The following is a 21,287-nucleotide window of genomic DNA, read 5'->3' as shown; positions in this document are numbered from 1 at the left end:
CTAAACAGTGTTAAAGTTCAACCATGGACTGAGGCTTTTGGTCACCTGCTTGTTTCCCAAGACCACCACTGGAAGATCAGCTTCTGCTGTCAGTAACCGATGGAGCTCATCTTTGGCCTGAGGGAACCGGCCTCTATCGGAGGAGTCCACCACGTACACCAAGATGTGTGTTTTCCTCAAGTAATCCACCCAGTACATTCGCAAGTCTTCGCCACCTCCAACTGATGGGACAAGGTGATCGAATTAAATGTAATGTTACTACTACCATAAATTGTTCAGAGCTTTTTTTTATCAACTTCTGGCAATTAGTTTAGGCTCTCATGGTATTTCACATATAACACTTAACATATACATTTAAATACACAAAAAAGGGAAGAAAACTAATAATAATCATAATAATAATCAGCCAAATGTATTACATAAAGTGCCTCAGGCACAAAAGTAAATGTATAATATTTGTATTATAATATTAAAAAAGTTAATATTAAATATTTAAAGTCCAAATGTAAAGGGCATGTTATCTCCTAAGTAAAACGTAAGGCTTCGTAAGGGAACTCCCATAATTTTTGAGCACATAGTAACAATACCTTGTAAATAATTTTTGTTGTTTGTACACGGTGATTAAAAACAAACAAAAGTAAAGGACAAGATACTTTCAACGAATGAATTGTAAAATGACCTGAGATTCCTCTCTGAAGAAGAATGAAGCTTTCTTGGTCAAGCAGAATACATTTTTTAAACATATCAAAAATCATTCCTAGGTACTTATATTCCTCTACTGCTACTATCTACTTGTGCATTATTAATGACCACAGATTGAAACTTAAGGTTATTTTACTAAAATGAATAATAATTTCTTTTGTTTTTGATACATTCAGATCTAATTTCATACTACAAAAAATCAGATCGTATCAGAATGTGAAAGTAAAGCGAGAAGCACAGTATCACCTGCATACTTCACCAGATAACTATTATCTTGTGAACTCTGACAATCATTTGTATAAAGTATGAACAACATAGAAGAGAGTACACAACCTTGCGGTGTACCTATAGAAATATTTACTATATCTGATAAGCTAACCCTCTGTTGACTTTCTGTTAAAAAGTTCATGATCCGTGAGACTATACTATGATTAAAATTAACCTGACAAATAAGTTAAGTTTTTGCACTAAAATAACAGGCTGCAGAAGATTAAATGCAGGCGAGAAGTCCACAAACAAAAGCCGCCCAAAAGCCTCACTCTTTTCCAGATAACGACAAATAGCATTTAGCAAAAACAGCTTTGCATTATCTACACCTGTTCCAGCGTAATATGCAAACTGCAACGGATCTAGGACTTGTCCAGCAACCGTCATTACACTGTAAAACCATTTTTTTGGTTTAACTTAAAGTAAGTAACCTGGTTGCCTTCAAATTTTGAGTTCATTGAAATAAAATAATTGAGTTGATACAATGAAGAAAATTAGTTTAATAAAGAGAAACACAAAATATTGTATCTGAACCACATAAATTTAAAAATGTGAAATAATTAAAATTTGGCATGTTTCACTGCATTATTACAAATAAAACAATTACGCATTATGCTTACAACATCTTTTAATACTATTTGAATAAAGGGTTCTCAAAAATGCTCTGTGTTAAAGGGTTAGTTCACCCAAAAATGAAAGTATATTCCCACTCACAAGACCCATAAAGGCACTAAAACGTTGTTACAAAGTCCATCTCACTACAGTGGTTGTACAATAATTTTACAAAGTGACGTGAATCATTTTTGTGCACAAAAAAATTTGAAAAAATGACTTTATCCGCTAAGTTATTGTCTTCCGTGTAGGTCTTGGACGTGAACTCACGCGATAGCGGCGCTCCTCCTCTTCTGGGTCATGAACGGCGGATCTGCGTCATTCTCGCGCATGCATCGAGTTCACAGCAATAACTTGGTGGATAAAGTCATTATTTTGATTTTTGTGTGCGCAAAAACTATTTCCGTCGCATTGTAAAATTATTGTACAGCCACTGTAGTGAGACGGACTTTGTATCGATGTTTTTAGTGCCTTTTATGGGTCTTGTGAGTGGAAATGTACTGAATGCCAATAGAGGCCTTGCTGAAGCCTTTCTCAGCCATCAGCTAAAAACAAAAATATCTTCATTTGTGTTCCGACGATGAACGAAGGTCTTACAGGTGTCCAACGTCATGAGGGTGAGTAATTAATGAAATAATTTTCATTTTTGGGTGAACTAACCCTTTAACTCAATTTGTTTTATTTTCAATTAACTCAAAATTAAGACAACCAGGTAACTTACTTTTTAAATATCTTTTTTTTTCTCTTTTTCAAAAGCCTTCATGACCAAAGAGGTCAAGGTGGTCATTCAAAAACTATGGCTTAGCTTCTTACAGTACAAAAATTTAACTTCTCCACATATCAGGTACCAGCCGTAGATCTAAGGAAGACTGATAAAGTAAGTGGAGAACTTTGAGCTGTTCAACACAGTGATTCGATGTTCTACCACAAATACCGTACGGGCCTGGGGCCTTATTAAGTGGTGTGGCCTTCATCTATCTCAATATGCTTCCTGGACTCATTTAAAAATTATTAAAAGAGCTCAAGGTGTCTTTAAAAAAAAACTTCTCATCAACTGCAAAGGATGTTTTGAAACCTGAATCTTTTTTTTTCATTGAACTGTTTAGTTACGTATCCTAAGTTAAAATTACATTTTCTACTGACATGCTGATTTAATGCTAGTGTACTCTCTTAATTCCCTTCCAAGCATCTTTAAGATTACCTGGCTTGCATAAACACTCAATCAAACCCTCAATCTTGATGCATTGACTTACTATCGGAAATACGAGTGGAGTCTTACCCTTACAAAAAATGGACCATGGTTTTATTTTAGTAAAAGTGTAGTAGCCATGTTTTTTTGGCTAATTGATTACCATTTGTTTAACCACAGTTTTACCACATATACCATGGTTAAACTATGGTTAGAATAGCAAAATCATGGTTAAAGGTTGGGTAAGGGTTGGGTACTTTCTGGTAACCATTGTTGATATTTCAAATCACAAAAACAAACACACCCCTATTTTGATGGCTCCGCCCCACATATACGTAACCCAGGCAACAAATATGGCGGAATCTGTGTTACTATGGTAATCCAGGGTGAATGCTCAATGAAAAAGTCATCCCTTCCATCACAGAAACACAAACCGTTCTCATGAATAACCCGATGGCACAAGCACGACAGTCCAACTAACGAACATATTACAATTATGACCAGGTTATATAGATCATGAAAAGAAGAAACAAATATACAGGTCCTTCTCATAATGTAATGATAAAAATTAAACTTTCAATATATTTTAGATTCATTGCACACCAACTGAAATATTTCAGGTCTTTTATTGTTTTAAAACTGATGATTTGGGCATACAGCTCATGAAAACCCAAAATTACTCAAAATCTCATCTCAAATAATTAGCATATATCCGGCCAATAAAAGAAAAGTGTTTTTAATACAAAAAAGGTCAACCTTCAAATAATTATGTTCAGTTATGCACTCAATTATACTTGGTCGGGAATCCTTTTGCAGAAATGACTGCTTCAATGCGGCGTGGCATGGAGGCGATCAGCCTGTGGCACTGCTGAGGTGTTATGGAGGCCCAGGATGCTTTGATGGCGGCCTCAAGCTCATCCAGAGTGTTGGGTCTTGCGTCTCTCAACTTTCTCTTCACAATATCCCACAGAGTCTCAATGGGGTTCAGGTCAGGAGAGTTGGCAGGCCAATTGGGCACAGTAATACCATGGTCAGTAAACCATTTACCAGTAGTTTTGGCACTGTGAGCAGGTGCCAGGTCGTGCTGAAAAACCAAATCTTCATCTCCATAAAGCTTTTCAGCAGATGGAAGCATGAAGTGCTCCAAAATCTCCTGAAAGCTAGCTGCATTGACCCTGCCATTGATAAAACACAGTGGACCAACACCAGCAGCTGGCATGGCACCCCAGACCATCACTGACTGTGGGTACTTGACACTGGACTTCAGGCACTTTGGCATTTCCTTCTACCCAGTCTTCCTCCAGACTCTGGCACCTTGATTTCCAAATGACATGCAAAATTTGCTTTCATACGAAAAAGTACTTTGGACCACTGAGCAACAGTCCAGTGCTGCTTCTCTGTAGCCCAAAGTGGCTTGACCTGGGGAATGCAGCACCTGTAGCCCATGTCCTGCACACGTCTGTGCACTGGGCTCTGGATGTTTCTACTCCAGACTCAGTCCACTGCTTCTGCAGGTCCCCCAAGGTCTGGAATCAGTCCTTCTCCACAATCTTCCTCAGGGTCCAGTCACCTCTTCTCATTGTGCAGCGTTTTTTGCCACAGTTTTTCCTTCCCACAGACTTCCCACTGAGGTGCCTTGATACAGCACTCTTGGAACAGCCTATTCATTCAGAAATTTCTTTCTGTGTCTTAGCCTCTCGCTTGAGGGTGTCAATGATGGCCTTCTGGACGGCAGTCAGGTCGGCAGTCTTACCCATGATTGCGGTTTTGAATAATGAACCAGGCTGGGAGTTTTTAAAAGCCTCAGGAATCTTTTGCAGGTGTTTAGAGTTAATTAGTTGATTCAGATGATTAGGTTAATAGCTCGTTTAGAGAACCTTTTCATGATATGCTAATTTTTTGAGATAGGAATTTTGGGTTTTCATGAGCTTTATGCCAAAATCATCAGTATTAAAACTAAAAAACCTGAAATATTTCAGTTGGTGTGCAATGAATCTAAAATATATGAAAGTTTCATTTTTATCATTACATTATAGAAAATAATGAACTTTATCACAATATGCTAATTGTTTGAGAAGGACCTGTATATTAGGAGTATAGCATCTTACTTGTCGGACACATTTTGTGAGCTGACGCTTGAAACAGACAGTGAGGAGGTTTAGACGCTCCAGTCTTATATGGAGCGGAAATTAATGGGTCTTTATCATCGCTGAAGTGAACGAACGATTGCAAATGGACAACTAAGCAAAAGCCAGCATATATTAGTTCTGTGAAACAAAACCAATGTTACTCACCTATCGAGCAGAAATAAAGCAACCTCGGCGTCCGATTGCAGGACTTTGTGCTCCTTGAGTTTTTTCCAGCACTGAAAAGCGGATATTTCTTGCCTGATCCTAAGGCCGGGGACACACTGCAAGCGTCAGCGTGCCGTGAGCGTCTCGGCTGCGTGGCGTGTCCGTTTTTATTTCGGCTCCCATGTTAACCGGTTAGAGCTTGCATACTGCCTGCGTCACACGCGTACATGCTTCAAATAGAAGAGCCTATTTTTCACGCGACATGCAAGCGTGTTGGAAACGTTTCTAGGCAAAATAGAATAGGAAAAGATGTTTATATGCCATTTTGACACAAATATTTATTAATAAATGACATTTACATGTTTGAAAGTCTGTAGGTTAACAAATGCAGATATAGGCCTAATTGTAATAATAAAAAACAACATAATTATCGATTTTGAAATATTAAACCTGTCAATACAGAACTAAATATTCTGTAGCCTATTTTGCCGTCAATACCATAGGTCTGTATGGTCAATAGGCTACTGCCGACGTTGTCTTTGCTGTATCAATAGCTAGGCAATATATTTATATTTAACATGAAGTATAGGGCTTCCCTGTACATTAATAGCAGCAGCAGCGCCACGTCAGACACGCTTCTGGTGTGCAAAGACAGATAAAACACCACGCAGCCGCCCCGCGGCTGACACGCAACAGAAACGCCACGCTCACACCACGCTTGCAGTGTGTCTCCGGCCTAAGCCTTCTTTTATTCCACAGACATTTTGCCCTTTTTTGCTTTATCTGTCGTCTCTCGGCTAATGTCTGTCTGTTTGAATAATGGCGTGGACTGAGCGCTCTCTTCTTCCGGCCATTAGTAGACATGCCACTTACTGCTGATTGGCTACAAGCTTGTTTAGGTACTCAGCCCGAGTCCATTTTGTAAAGCAGTTTTAAAATAACACTTACCCAACCTATAAATCAGCACCAGGTTTTCAACTTTTCAACATTCATGATATATTTTCAAGACACTTGTGATGATACATCAACTTCCAATAAGTTGAATGACACGTCTGCTATAGCCTGACAGGGTCTGTATAGTTTTTAATCGTACTTTTAAACTTTCAAAAAGTTTCAGGTAGTAACCCGAGAACAAAAAGAACTACAAAATGCGACTGCTTTACGGCATATGTCACTTCCAACCCCACCCCGGCACGAATAAGTTTGGTAGGTGCTACATTCTTGCAAGTAAATACGTAAGACGTACAAAATCATATTTTAGGATACGTAACATGTCTGTGATATTTGTTTATTTGTCTTGCCTCAAGCTATAATTCAAATTTGCAGATTAATCTATGGTAGTTTGATATTATAATATTGACGATATATGGTTATTACCTACCCCTCAAACATTGAATTGAAGTATCATATAGATTCTATAAAACGGTATCCAATAGACTAGGCTACTCTAATGACACTGGCTTGTAAACGTACGCATCGCGTTCATTTGGCATTAAAAAAATAAAACCCATGAAATTATATTCATATGACATGCTGAAACATATGCCACTGTACCTGGGATGAAGACATTTCACATGCGACGCAAGCACAACACCTGCATGTGAACTCCTTCTACAGTATTCAGGGCTATCATGGTTGTCATGTGTCAACAACTGCATGCACGCATCTCCTGATGTAGAATGACAGAGTTTACAACAGTAGTAGAGGACAATACTGTTTCCCGACTGTAGGGGGACCCCGAGAGCAAAACCTAACTGGTTGTGCTTTAATTTGTGTTGTTTTTTTATATTTTGTAGTAAAACCATGGTTCATTTTCATAAGGGTAGTTAAAAATGGGACATGAAGACCCTCTCTAGTCATATTTACCACTGGGATCATTTTGATACCCAAGTTCCTGAGCTGGGCGTGCCATAAACTTTAAACATGGCGGAGGGGAGAACGATTGCTGCTGTGACTGGTATGCTTTATTCGTTTTATTTTCTTGTCATTAAAGAAGTGAATGACACTTCTACATATACGAATAATCATTTGAAGCGTATTGTATGTTTTATACACAGTTAAAATGGCTTGTATTTGACTGAAATTCCGCGAGCTGACTATCTAGACTATCAGCGCGGTGAATGTTTATATGGTTTTCAACGAATGGGATTCTAAGGCTTTAATAAGATTATCCCAATGAACAGGCAAAAATAAACCATGTTTTCCATGATTCCTGTTCTTTCTGACAACAAAGCATTTGAATGCAACAAGCTCTCACGACTTCAGAAGTGTTATTTGATATTATCTATAATAATATCAAATAATATATTTTAAATGTACTTAGTGTGAAGTATATTCATTAACAATGTGTAATTACATAAATATTTAAACGCATGACAGCATTTTCAACAGAAATTGAATTAAAGTATATTTTAGTTTTCTGTAAATGCTTGTCAGTACATTGGGCAGTACATTTAATCATATTTCAAAGTACAGTACAATTATAAAATATCCTATGAAAATGTACTTAAGTGGGTCAAAAGCACTCTTAAGTTCAACTAATTGCATTTGCAAAACAAATTTAAGTGTCTGAAAACATTTCATTCAGTTTGAACTTAAAGGGTTAATTCACCCAAAAATTAACATGATCCCATATCACTCTCAAGCCACTTAAAAGTGTCATGAACTGGCTTTTTTTATTTTTTTATACTGTTGTCTGAGGTCAACTAATGATGTTTGTGTGGTTTTTCCATTCAAAAACATCATAACTAATAAGTAATAGGCTATTTTCTACACTGGTTTTGAGGCTCTCTCCAAAACACTGGGTTTTGATGGGCGTGATGCACTGAAGACTTGGAAGTAGACTCCTACAGCAAGGATTGGATTAGATTTGCATATTTAATGAGCTTCAGCTCCTCTGTCAGTTCACGAGGGAGAGGAGAGATTGAGGGAGAAGCATCCGCCGGAATGATTTTTCTCGACCACAGGGCTCATAAATGTTTTTATCAAAACAAACACAATGATTTATTTCTCATCCACCCACGATTGATTGGACTATTATTTTAATATTACACAAAGCCCACACGATCGGTCAATATAAGCGTGCACACACACACACGTGTGTGCGTGCCACCCTTCAAATGTAACATCGAGAGACAACAGCAAAGGTCAAGAACAGAATATTATGAGATTGATCGGCTTGCCGGACTTTGCGGCCCATACATGTCTGAGTCCAGCGTGCTAAAGGTATGTTTCAGTTAGACACGTACGCATAAGCAAAACGATCTATAACAATGCTATAATATTACATATAAAAACACGTTTTACTCACATAAGCGACTTCATGAGTCGGTGGCCGAGTCTACTGAATTAGATGTGCTGTAGAGGTGGTGTTTCGTAGCGCTATGACATAAGAATGAAGCTCACAATCGTTTGCTGGTCCTATAAAAGCTTTTCTTTGACTAACAAGAAAGTTTTCAGCTCTGAAACTTACGGGATATTCTTATATTACCATGACCTTTATATATCAAAAGCTCAAGGGAAAGTTGATTTCTCAATTCATCACCCCTTTAATGTGTATATGATTGACTTTCTCCTTTCAGACAAACACAATAGGAGGTCTATTAAAAATATCCTGGCTCTTTCAAACTTTATAATTGGAGTGAATCCTAGAGGTTTTGAGGCCCAAAAAAGTGCATCCATCCATCATGCACCAGCTAGGGGGCTATAACTGCTCCAGGGGGTTAATAAAGGCCTTCTGAAGCAAAGCAATATGTTTTTGTGAAAAAAATATCCATATTTATAACTTTATAAACTATACTCACTGGCTTCTGGTAACGGCCATACATGAGTCTAGTTGCAGCGGAAGAGTGACCTCTGACCCGACCCATACAGTACCTACATCGGTCATGTGTCAGGTATTCGTGTATGGCCATTATCAGAAGGTGAGGGTGAAAAAATTATGGGGCAACCCTTTAAGTTTATTTATTTAAAGTTTATTTTTTCCATAATAAGTACTCTTTTTTTAAGAATGCTAAAGTGTACTTCTTTTTCATGAAGGTATGCAGCTGAATATATGAAAAGGGTGATCTGGCACCGTTCCGTACTTTCCAGGAAGTCCAGCTGGCACGCAGGTGTGTGTAGGCTGATGAAGTTGAAGCCGCGTGTGGGCTGGCAGCCCCTCTTGTAGCCCGCTCCACTCAGACCCTGCAGAAAACTACTCTTGCCAGCACCGTCCAACCCGAGAACAAGCACCTGCTTCTCACTGCGCTCCACCTCCTCCTAAATATACACACGTTCATGCCATGGGAGAGAAGGCAGGAAATGAGCAAAACAGCAAGACTGGATTTAGAGCATGATGCAGGAAATTAATTATGTAATTTCTAAAAATATACAAGCCTTGCCATCATTTATTTGGGTCTTATAGTTGTGTAATAGCAGACAGACACAGTTTCTGTTACTTTGGCTATTCTGTTGCAGTTGCAGAGAAAATAAACAGGTTTATTTATTGCCTGGTTTAATGTTTTTAAAGGGACAGTTCACCCAAAAATGAAAATTCTCTCATAATTTACTCATCCAAGTCAAGTTGTCCCAAACCTGTATACATTTCTTTGTTCTGATGAACACAAAATATATTTGAGAGAATGTTTGTAAGCAAGCAGATCTCAGCCCCCATTGACTACTAAAGTATCCCCCCCCCCCACACACACACACACACACACACTATGGTAGATCTGCTGTAAATTATGGCAGAATTTTAATTTTGGAGTGAACTATTCCTTTAACAACAACAATAATTATAATTAAAGCTGCGAGCAGCGATGACGGGCCCAAGCCGGGGGCACCGCCACCCCGGTGGCATCAGTTTAACTGTGCACAGCAAGCCAATAGGCATTTAATATGGGAAAAAATAAATAATGGGACTATGTCAAAGTCATTTGAATTCACCTCATTAACTGCAGCAACTGGTGCTGCTATGACCAGGAACCACAACACTCACATCTATGAGATCAATTACATTTTATTCATTAATTTTATGTCAGATTATGTCAAATGTCAATTTCAAAATGAGTGCAGAATACTTTCCAAATGCTGAAGTTGTATTATCCTTACACTTCTCTTTATGTGTTTTTGACCTACCGTAGCTTGTGATTGTTCACCAATTTTATGCAGCAAAAAGCATGCTTGTTTTATTTCAATATGTGTGGCATTCAATATTTTTTTTAAATAAAAAATAATAAAAAATAAAGCCAAATCACAGAAGCCGCAAAAATTATTTTAATATCAGTGTCAGGTAAGAGGAATATGCCTGCATACATTTTATGGAAGTGTATTATAAACAGCCACTTTTAAATGTTTAAATGTAATTAAATTTAAAATAACGATATCAAAGTCATCTGAATATATTTACTGGTCAAAGTCGACCTCTCTAAAACATGCAGCATGTTTTTATACCGCTGAGAATGTGCACGACAGGCAATATGCATTTAAACAGGAGAATATTTGAAAATTGCTCTAATATGCCACATGTATCACAGCAGCTGGTACCCCTATGATCACAAGCCACACCTATTATGAAATTTAAATATAGATTTTTTTTTTTATGTATTAGGATATAATGGGTCACTTTCAATTATGTGCAAATGTATATTTTGCAGCTCAAAATGTTGTAAGTTCAGAAGGCCAGTATTTAATTAAAGATATAGTATATTTTTTGTTTTTTTTAAACTTATTTTTCACACTAAAGTGATAGTTATTTGTGATATGAAGGTTTAAATTATGACAATCAAGAGACAAGGTGATACACACAAAGAGTGAGACCCCTCCACACACACACACACACACACACACATACACACACACACACACACACACACACAAACAACCCAAACAGAGTGAAACTCAGAGAGGGAGAGTGAGGTGGGAGGGGAACGACAGACAGAGAGACAGAGTCTAATTCCAAAAGAAACAAGATAATCTAAACAGTGGGAGAAAGTTTTTTTCTTTCTTCACTGTCTGGAAACACTGTTTTGCAATAACAATAGTTTTATCTTCAAAACGGTGTTCTCAAGGACATATCCAACCTGGTTCATAACTAAGGCTATACTCCCCACCCCTGTCATTTTCGTCCACAAATAAAAGGCATTAATCTGCTTATTTTTAGGTTACACAAACTTCTTTGTTTGAAAAGGAAACTCAAATGTGTTTTTTCTATTGTTACAAATTAACTGGTTCTATAATTTTATTGTAACCCAGAATAATATATATTTTTTTATCCTTTAATGCTTGCCAAAGCACACAGCAATGAGCTAATCTTTTCACAATCAAAATGAAGCTGGCACCATCCCCCTCCAAACACACACACACACACACACACACACATACTGAGAGAGAGAGAGAGAGAGAGAGAGAGAGAGAGAGAGAGAGAGAGAGAGAGAGAGAGAGAGAGAGAGAGAGAGAGAGAGAGAGAGAGAGAGGGGCAAAGTGAGATTTAGATTAAACATATTTTTCAGCAAAACAATAATAGTAAAGTCTAAACGGTGGGGAAAAGTTTCAAGCCACACCTATGATGTAATTTAATTATAGATGAATTCTAATGTAATAGGATATAATAGGTCATTTTCAAATATGTGCAAAGTTATCTTTTGAAGGGCAATATTTTGTAAGTCCAGGAAACCTGTATTTAATTCAAAAGTATTTTTTTATTTTTTTAACTTATTTTTTACATTTGTATTAGCCTATGTTATGTAACGGTTCAATTATTACCATCGAGAGAAAGTGACTGACACACACACACACACACACACACCTGCAGCTTACTGTGTGTGTGTGTGTTAGCTGCAGCCCATCCCCCCTCCACACACACACACACACACAAACACACACACTCATGTCTGGTTCGCTATCTTTTTGGGGACTCATAGACGTAATGGTTTTTATGCTGTACAAACCATATATTCTGTCCTCCTACACTGCTCCTACCCCTAAACCTACCCATCACACAAAACTTTCTGCATTTTCACCTTTTCAAAAGAACTCATTCTGTCTGATTTATAAGCTTTTGTACCCATTGGGAAGTCCCCATGAGTCTGTGTGCATTCAGGTTTAAGTCCCCACCAGGCTAGAAAATCATTCACACACACACAGAGGCAAGTTTTTTTTCTTGAAAACTTATACAATATTGCCCTCTACTGGTCATTTAAGTGAGAGCATAAGTGTTGAAAAAAAACAACAACAAAAAAACAGTGTGATATAAAGAATAACCAGCAGGTGGGAGTATAGCCTTATTTATGAACCAGGTACTTGTGTCCATATTTTGTATTTTTTAGGCTTTTGCTACAGGAACACCGTTTGAGATATCCAATAACCGTTCGCATTTTAGCATCTTCTGTATATTTACTTCATGTTGTCCGAGTTTGGAGGAGATTGAATGAATCGCTTTTGAGGACAAGGTAAAAACTCAGAGCTCGCTTTCGACTTCTTGTTATCTTCCAACCAAATTATCTGACTTCCTGTTGGTCAGAGCTAATGACTGTAAATTAGAAAGTTGTCCGGCTCGAAATGTACAATATATATACCGAGTTTGGTGAATGTACATAAAACTAACCCCCCACTTTGGACAAAAGATGGCGCTACTGAGCCCCTCTACCACGCCCGTTTCTGAATCTTTGCTTGCATCTTCTGGACAGCATGTCAGATGTGTGTGTTGAGTTTCATGCAATTTCAAGCATGCTAAGGGTCTCAAAAACACCTAAAAAGATTATTGGACTTTGACACGTTGCCATGACAACAGTATTTCAAGAATCAGGAATCCATTTATATGTCTATATCTGCCATGTTTTGACATTATACTGATGAAGTTTGAAGTAAATCGGGTGAAAATAAGATGGGGATTTAAAGCATTTTTGAAAATGACACACTTCCTGCTGCCAGTTGGTGGCGCTATAACTTTGACTCACAAACGTCATATCCATGTGATCGTCCTCTTACAACGAACACACAGCTGAAGTTTCATCAAAATGAATTAATGTATGCAGAAGTTATAATATACTTCCTGTTTGCCTTTTCTCGCCATAAATTCGTCTCTTCGCCACGGCCAAACCGTTTGAGATATCAAAAAGTTGCTCGCAATTTAGCATCCTCAGTGTCTTGACTTCATGCTGACCGAGGTTGGTGCTGATCGGGTGAATCGTCTAGGAGGAGTATCGCAAATTCCACAGCATGCGTTTTCCGAACAACCCATTATAGCTCACTTCCTGTTGGGCTGACGCATAACTTAGAGCACGAAAGTTGTTCGGCCCGATGAGCTCTATATGTGTACCGAGTTTCATATATGTACGTGCAAGTGTGTTTGATTTATAGACCCCGTTTTCAGAGCCCACTTTAGGGGGCGCTGTCGAGCCCCCCTGCCACGCCCGGGTCCCAGCCTCAGCCCGGCCCTGATGGCCGCGCATTCTGATGCGTGTGCAAAGTTTCAAGAGTTTTCGAGCATGGGAAGGGGCCCAAAACTGCCCAAATAGTCGCGTAAAAAAATAATAAATAATAATAATAACAAAAAAAAATTAAAGCTGCGAGCAGCGATGACGGGCCCAAGCCGGGGGCACCGCCACCCCGGTGGCATCAGCTTAACTGTGCACAGCAGGCCAATAGGCATTTAATATGGGAAAAAATAAATAAAGGGACTATGTCAAAGTCATTTGAATTCACCTCATTAACTGCAGCAACTGGTGCTGCTATGACCAGGAACCACAACACTCACATCTCTGAGATCAATTACATTTTATTCTTTAATTTTATGTCAGGTGATGTCAAATGTCAATTTCAAATGAGTGCAGAATACTGTCCAAATGCTGAAGTTATATTATCCTTACACTTCTCTTAAAAATAAATTAAGCCAAATCACAGAGACCGCAACAATGATTTTAATATCAGTGTCAGGTAAGAGTAATATGCGTGCATATAATTTATAGAAGTTTATTATAAACAGCCTCTTTTATAAGATCATGTGAATTTTTTTTTTTATCCATTTGAATTTTATCAATAAATAATTAGTTTAAAGAGGTGTCATACGTGATCTTTGCAAACACAGCGCATGACCTTCTTTAAAGCCCATGTTATAGAAAACAATTAAAAGTATTAGGACATCACTTTCAATTATGTGCAAATGTATTTTTTGCAGCTCAATATATATATAATACATTTTTTAAAACTTATTTTTCACAATAAAGTGATAGATATTGCTGATAGCCTATGATATGAAATGGTTAAATTATGAAAAACAAGAAACAAGGCGACACACAGAGTGAGAGAGACCCCCTCCACACACACACACACACACACACACACACACACACATAGAGTGATCCTGAGAGAGGGAGAGTGAGGGGGAAGGGGAATGACAGACACAAAATCTAAACAGTGAGAGATCATTGTTTTTATTTCACTGTTTTGCAATAACAACAATAGTTTTATCTTCAAAACAGTGTTCCTAGGACATATCCAACCTGGTTACTAAATAAGGCTACACTCTCACCTTCTGGTTATTCTATATGCCGGTAGCTCATTGGTTCTCATTTTTGTCCTTAAACAAAAGGCATTTTTCTTCTCATTTTTAAGTTACACACACTACTTATTTTTTCCTTTTCTTTTAAAAAGACAATTAAATGTGTTTTTTCTTTTGTTAGTAATGTTTTTTTATATTTATATATTTTTATTAATAATTATTGGTATTAACACAATTATTTAACTAATTATATAAAACAATATTGTCAATGCCCTACAAATAAACTGGTTTTATACATGATTTTTTTTATTCAAACCCAGAATAATATGTTTAATCCTTTAATGCAGGCCAAAGCACAGCATTGAGAGGTAATCTTTTTAGACAGAAGAGTGGCTCTCTCTCTCACACACACACACACACACACACACACACACACACACACACACACACACACACACACACACACACTCACTGTAGAAATCAGTGACACGTGTCCCCATGAGTCTGTGTGCATTCAGGTTGAAGTCCCCACCAGGCTAGAAAAAAGAACACACACACACACACACACACACACACACACACACACACACACACACACACACACACACACACACACACACACACACACACACACACACACAGTAGTAATGCTGAAGTATGCTGCAGGCAACTCTTATCAGTTCAGCCCCCCCCCCCCCCCCACCCCACACACACACACACACACACACACACACACACACTAGTAATGCTAAAGTATGCTGCAGGCAACTCTTATCAGTTCAGCCCACCCCCCCCCCCCCCACCCCACACACACACACACACACACACACACACACACACACACACACACACACACACTCACTCATGTCTGGTTCACTATCTGTTTGGGGACTCACCATAGACATAATGGTTTTTATGCTGTACAAACCATATTCTGTCCTCCTACACTGCTCCTACCCCAAAATCTACCCATCACACAAAACTTTCTGCATTTTTACATTTTCAAAAGAACTCCTTCTGTCTGATTTATAAGCTTTTGTACCCATTGGGAAGTCCCCATGAGTCTGTGTGCATTCAGGTTTTAGTCCCCACCAGGCTAGAAAACCATTCTCACACACACACAGAGGCAAGGTTTTTTGCTTGAAAACTTATACAATATTGCCCTCTACTGGTCATTTAAGTGAGAGCATAAGTGTTGAACAAAAAAAAACAAAAAAAACTGTGTGCTATATAGAATAACCAGCAGGTGGGAGTATAGCCTTATTAATGAACAAGGCACTTGTGTGCTTATTTTATCTTTTTTAGGCTTTTGCTACGGGAACACCGTTTGAGATATCCAATAACCGTTCGCATTTTAGCATCTTCTGTATATTTACTTCATGTTGTCCGAGTTTGGAGGAGATTGAATGAATCGCTTTTGAGGAGAGGGTAAAAACTCAGAGCTCGTTTTCGACTTCTTGTTATCTTCCAACCAAATTATCTGACTTCCTGTTGGTCAGAGCTAATGACTGTAAATGAGAAAGTTGTCCGGCTCGAAAAGTACAATATATATACCGAGTTTGGTGAATGTAGATAAAACTAACCCCCCACTTTGGACAAAAGTGACACTTCCTGCTGCCAGTTGGTGGTGCTATAACTTTGACTCACAAAAGTCATATCCATGTGATCGGCCTCTTACAACGAACACACAGCTGAAGTTTAATCAAAATGAATTAATGTATGCAAAAGTTATAACACACTTCCTGTTTCCCTTTTCTCGCCATAAATTCGTCTCTTCGCCACGGCCAAACCGTTTGAGATATCAAAAAGTTGCTCGCAATTTAGCATCCTCAGTGTCTTGACTTCTTGCTGACCGAGTTTGGTGCTGATCGGGTGAATCGTCTAGGAGGAGTATCGCAAATTCCAGAGCGTGCGTTTTCCGAACAACCCATAATAGCTCACTTCCTGTTGGGCTGACACATAACTTAGAGCACGAAAGTTGTTCGGCCCGATGAGCTCTATATGTGTACCGAGTTTCATATATGTACGTGAAAGTGTGTTTGATTTATAGACCACGTTTTCAGACCCCACTTTAGGGGGCGCTGTCGAGCCCCCCTGCCACGCCCGGGTCCCAGCCTTAGCCCAGCCCTGATGGCCGCGCATTCTGATGCGTGTGCAGAGTTTCAAGAGTTTTCGAGCATGGGAAGGGCCCCAAAAATGCCCAAATAGTCGCGTAAAAAAATAATAAATAATAACAAAAAAAAATTAAAGCTGCGAGCAGCGATGACGGGCCCAAGCCGGGGGCACCGCCACCCCGGTTGCATCAGCTTAACTGTGCGCAGAAGGCCAATAGGCATTTAATATAGGAAAAAATAAAAGGACTATGTCAAAGTCATTTGAATTCACCTCATTAACTGCAGAAACTGGTGCTGCTATGACCAGGAACCACAACAGTCACATCTATGAGATCAATTACATTTTATTCATTAATTTTATGTCAGATGATGTCAAATGTCAATTTCAAAATGAGTGCAGAACACTGTCCAAATGCTGAAGATGTATTATCCTTACACTTCTCTTTGTGTTTTTGACCTACAGTAGCTTCTGTTTGTTCACCAGTCTTATGCAGTAAAAAGCATGCATGTTTTTATTTTAATATGTGTGGCATTCAATATTTTTAAAAATATAAATAAATAAATAAATCTAAATCACAGAATCCACAAAAATGATTTTAATATCAGTGTCAGGTAAGAGTAATATACATGCACAATTTTGTAAGTCCAGAAGGCCTGTATATTTTTTAAAGATATGTTATATTTTGTGTGTTTTTTTTAACTTATTTTTCACATCAAAGTGATAGCTATTTGTGATAGCCTATGATATAAAAGCGTTAAATTATGACAATCAAGAGACAAGGTGACACACACACACACACACACACACACACACACACACAGAGTGAGAGAGACCCCCCCCCCACCACACACACACACACTCACACTCACGCACACACACACACACAGAGTGAGCCTGAGAGAGTGTGTGTGGGGGGGGGGGGGGTAAGGACAGACAGAAAGAGAGAGGCATAGTCTGATTCCGATTGAACAAGGTTTGAAACAAAAAATTAAATTTACATTCTCAAAAGAACTCATTCTGTGTGATTTATAAGCTTTTGTACCCATTGGGACCTCAATTTAGGTCCCTACAGTGACACGAGTCCCCATGAGTCTGTGTGCATTCAGGTTGAAGTCCCCACCAGGCTAGAAAAACATGAATATTGAACAAGATTTGAAACAAAAAATAATAATAAAATCTAAATGGTCGGAGAAAATTATTTGAAAAAGAAACTCAAATGTGTTTTTTTTATGTTAGTATTTTAGTTTTAAGAATTAATCTTCAAATACAAAATGTTAAAGAAAACCAATATATTGATAAAAAAAATACAAAAAGTACATTAATTTTACATTTTTATTCTTTCTGTGTTTGGTGACTATAGATAAAACTAGCCAAGTGTTTTATTTTTATACATTTTTCTCAGACTTATCCAGCCGTGTTCATAAATAAGGCTATACTCCCACCTTCTTTGTATTAACACAATTATTAAGCTAATTATATAAAAAATATTGTCAATGCCTGTCAAATCTTCAGTGTCCTTTGTTTCATGTTGACCGAGTTGACTTTAGTATTTATCTAAAGGTCTTTTTATATTTGTATTTTCACAATTACGAAACTAATTATATAAAACGGTATTGTCAATGCTCTACAAATTAACTGGTTCTATACTTTTTCCATTTTTTTATTCAAACCCAGAAATATATATATATATATATATATATATATATATATATATATATATATATATATATATATATATATATATATATATATATATATATATATATATATATCCTTTAATGCTGGCCAAAGCACACAGCAATAAAAGAGCTAATCTTTTCCTCATCAAAATGCAACTGGCACCCATCCCCCATCAGACACACACACACACACACACACACACACACACAGACAGTCAGAGTCACATGTCTGGTCTCTGGTGTGCTATCTTTCTGGGGACTCACCATAGACTTAATGGTTTTTATACTGTACAAACCATATATTCTGTCCTCCTACACTGCTCCTACCCTAAACCTACCCATCACACAAAACTTTCTGCATTTTCACATTTTCAAAATAACTCATTCTGTATGATTTATAAGCTTTTGTACCCATTGGTAAGTCCCCATGAGTCTTTGTGCATTCAGGTTTAAGTCCCCACCAGGCTAAAAAAACATTCACACACACACACACACACACACACACACACACACACACACAGAGGCAAGGTTTTTTGCTTGAAAACTTATACAATATTGCCCTCTACTGGTCATTTAAATGAGAGCATAAGTGTTGAGAAAAAAAAAAAAGAAAAAAAAACTGATTATATAGAATAACCAGCAGGTGGGAGTATAGCCTTATTTATGAACCAGGCACTGGTGTGCTTATTTTGTGTTTTTTAGGCTTTTGCTAAGGGAACACCGTTTGAGATATCCAATAACCATTCGCATTTTAGCATCTTCTGTATATTTACTTCATGTTGTCCGAGTTTGGAGGAGATTGAATGAATCGCTTTTGAGGAGAAGGTAAAAACTCAGAGCTCGCTTTCAACTTTTTCTCATTTTCAAACCAGATTATCTAACTTCCTGTTGGTCAGAGCTAATGACAGTAAATTAGAAAGTTGTCCGGCTCGAAAAGTACAATATATATACCGAGTTTGGTGAATGTAGATAAAACTAACCCCCCACTTTGGACAAAAGATGGCGCTATTGAGCCCCTCTACCACGCCCGTTTCTGAATCTTTGCTTGCATCTTCTGGACAGCATGTCAGATGTGTGTGTTGAGTTTCATGCAATTTCAAGCATGCTAAGAGTCTCAAAAACACATAAAAAGATTATTAGACTTTGACACGTTGCCATGACAACAGTATTTCAAGAATCAGGAATCCATTCATATGTCTATATCTGCCATGTTTTGACATTATACTGATGAAGTTTGAAGTGAATCGGGTGAAAATAAGATGGGGATTTAAAGCAATTTTGAAAGTGACACACTTCCTGCTGCCAGTTGGTGGCGCTATAACTTTGACTCACAAAAGTCATATCCATGTGATCGGCCTCCTACAACGAACACACATCTGAAGTTTCATCAAAATGAATTAATGTATGCAGAAGTTATAACACACTTCCTGTTTCCCTTTTCCCGCCATAAATTCGTCTCTTCGCCAAGGCCAAACCGTTTGAGATATCAAAAAGTTGCTCGCAATTTGGCATCCTCAGTGTGTTGACTTCACGCTGACCGAGTTTGGTGCTGATCGGGTGAATCGTCTAGGAGGAGTATCGCAAATTCCACAGCATGCGTTCCACAGCATGCGTTCAACAACCCCTAATAGCTCACTTCCTGTTGGGCTGACGCATAACTTAGAGCACGAAAGTTGTTTGGCCCGATGAGCTCTATATGTGTACCGAGTTTCATATATGTACGTGCAAGTCGGTTTGATTTATAGACCACGTTTTCAGAGCCCACTTTAGGGGGCGCTGTCGAGCCCCCCTGCCACGCCCGGGTCCCAGCCTCAGCCCGGCCCTGATGGCCGCGCATTCTGATGCGTGTGCAAAGTTTCAAGAGTTTTCGAGCACGGGAAGGGCCCCAAAAATGCCCAAATAGTCGCGTAAAAAAATAATAATAAATAATAATAACAAATTAAAGCTGCGAGCAGCGATGACGGGCCCAAGCCGGGGGCACCGCCACCCCGGTGGCATCAGCTTAACTGTGCACAGCAGGCCAATAGGCATTTAATATGGGAAAAAATAAATAAAGGGACTATGTCAAAGTCTTTTGAATTCACCTCATTAACTGCAGCAACTGGTGCTGCTATGACCAGGAACCACAACACTCACATCTCTGAGATCAATTACATTTTATTCTTTAATTTTATGTCAGATGATGTCAAATGTCAATTTCAAATGAGTGCAGAATACTGTCCAAATGCTGAAGTTGTATTATCCTTACACTTCTCTTAAAAATAAATTAAGCCAAATCACAGAGACCGCAACAATGATTTTAATATCAGTGTCAGGTAAGAGTAATATGCGTGCATATAATTTATGGAAGTTTATTATAAACAGCCACTTTAATAAGATCATGTGAAATTAACTTTTTTTATCCATTTGAATTCTATCAATAAATAATTAGTTTAAAGAGGTGTCATACGTGATCTTTGCAAACACAGCACATGACCTTCTTTAAAGCCCATGTTATAGAAAACAATTAAAAGTATTGGGACATCACTTTCAATTATGTGCAAATATATTTTTTGCAGCTCAAAATTTTGTAAGTTCAGAAGACCAGTATTTAATTAAAGATATAATATATGTTTTAGTTTTTTACTTATTTTTCACAATAAAGTGATAGATATTTGTGATAGCCTATGATATGAAAGGGTTAAACTATGAAAACACAAGAGAAAAGGTGACACACACACAGAGTGAGAGAGACCCCCTCCACACACACACACACACACACACACACACACACACACACACACACACACACACACACACACACACACACACACACACACACACACACACACACACACACACACACACAGTGATCCTAAGAGAGGGAGAGGGAGGGGGGAGGGGGAATGACAGACACAAAATCTAAACAGTGAGAGAACATTGTTTTTATTTCACTGTCTGAAAACACT

At 38.1% G+C, this 21,287-nt stretch overlaps 1 protein-coding gene across 1 annotated transcript in view; it reads right to left on the bottom strand.

Moving 5' to 3' along the window:
• The window catches only part of arl10 (ADP-ribosylation factor-like 10), a 28,801-nt gene that overhangs the window by 3,961 nt on the left and 3,553 nt on the right, over positions 1 to 21,287 (bottom strand). Inside the window, exons 2-3 of the mRNA XM_067423986.1 lie at positions 9,150 to 9,324; positions 46 to 221 (exon numbers count right to left, since the gene is read on the bottom strand). Of these exons, the coding sequence (XP_067280087.1) occupies positions 46 to 221; positions 9,150 to 9,324 (351 nt within the window). The remainder of the gene's footprint in view (positions 1 to 45; positions 222 to 9,149; positions 9,325 to 21,287) is intronic.

This window comes from Pseudorasbora parva, chromosome 18, assembly GCF_024679245.1.
Source record: "Pseudorasbora parva isolate DD20220531a chromosome 18, ASM2467924v1, whole genome shotgun sequence".
In the NCBI taxonomy this organism is placed as follows: domain Eukaryota; kingdom Metazoa; phylum Chordata; class Actinopteri; order Cypriniformes; family Gobionidae; genus Pseudorasbora; species Pseudorasbora parva.
This window is presented reverse-complemented; position numbering and strand designations above follow the sequence as displayed.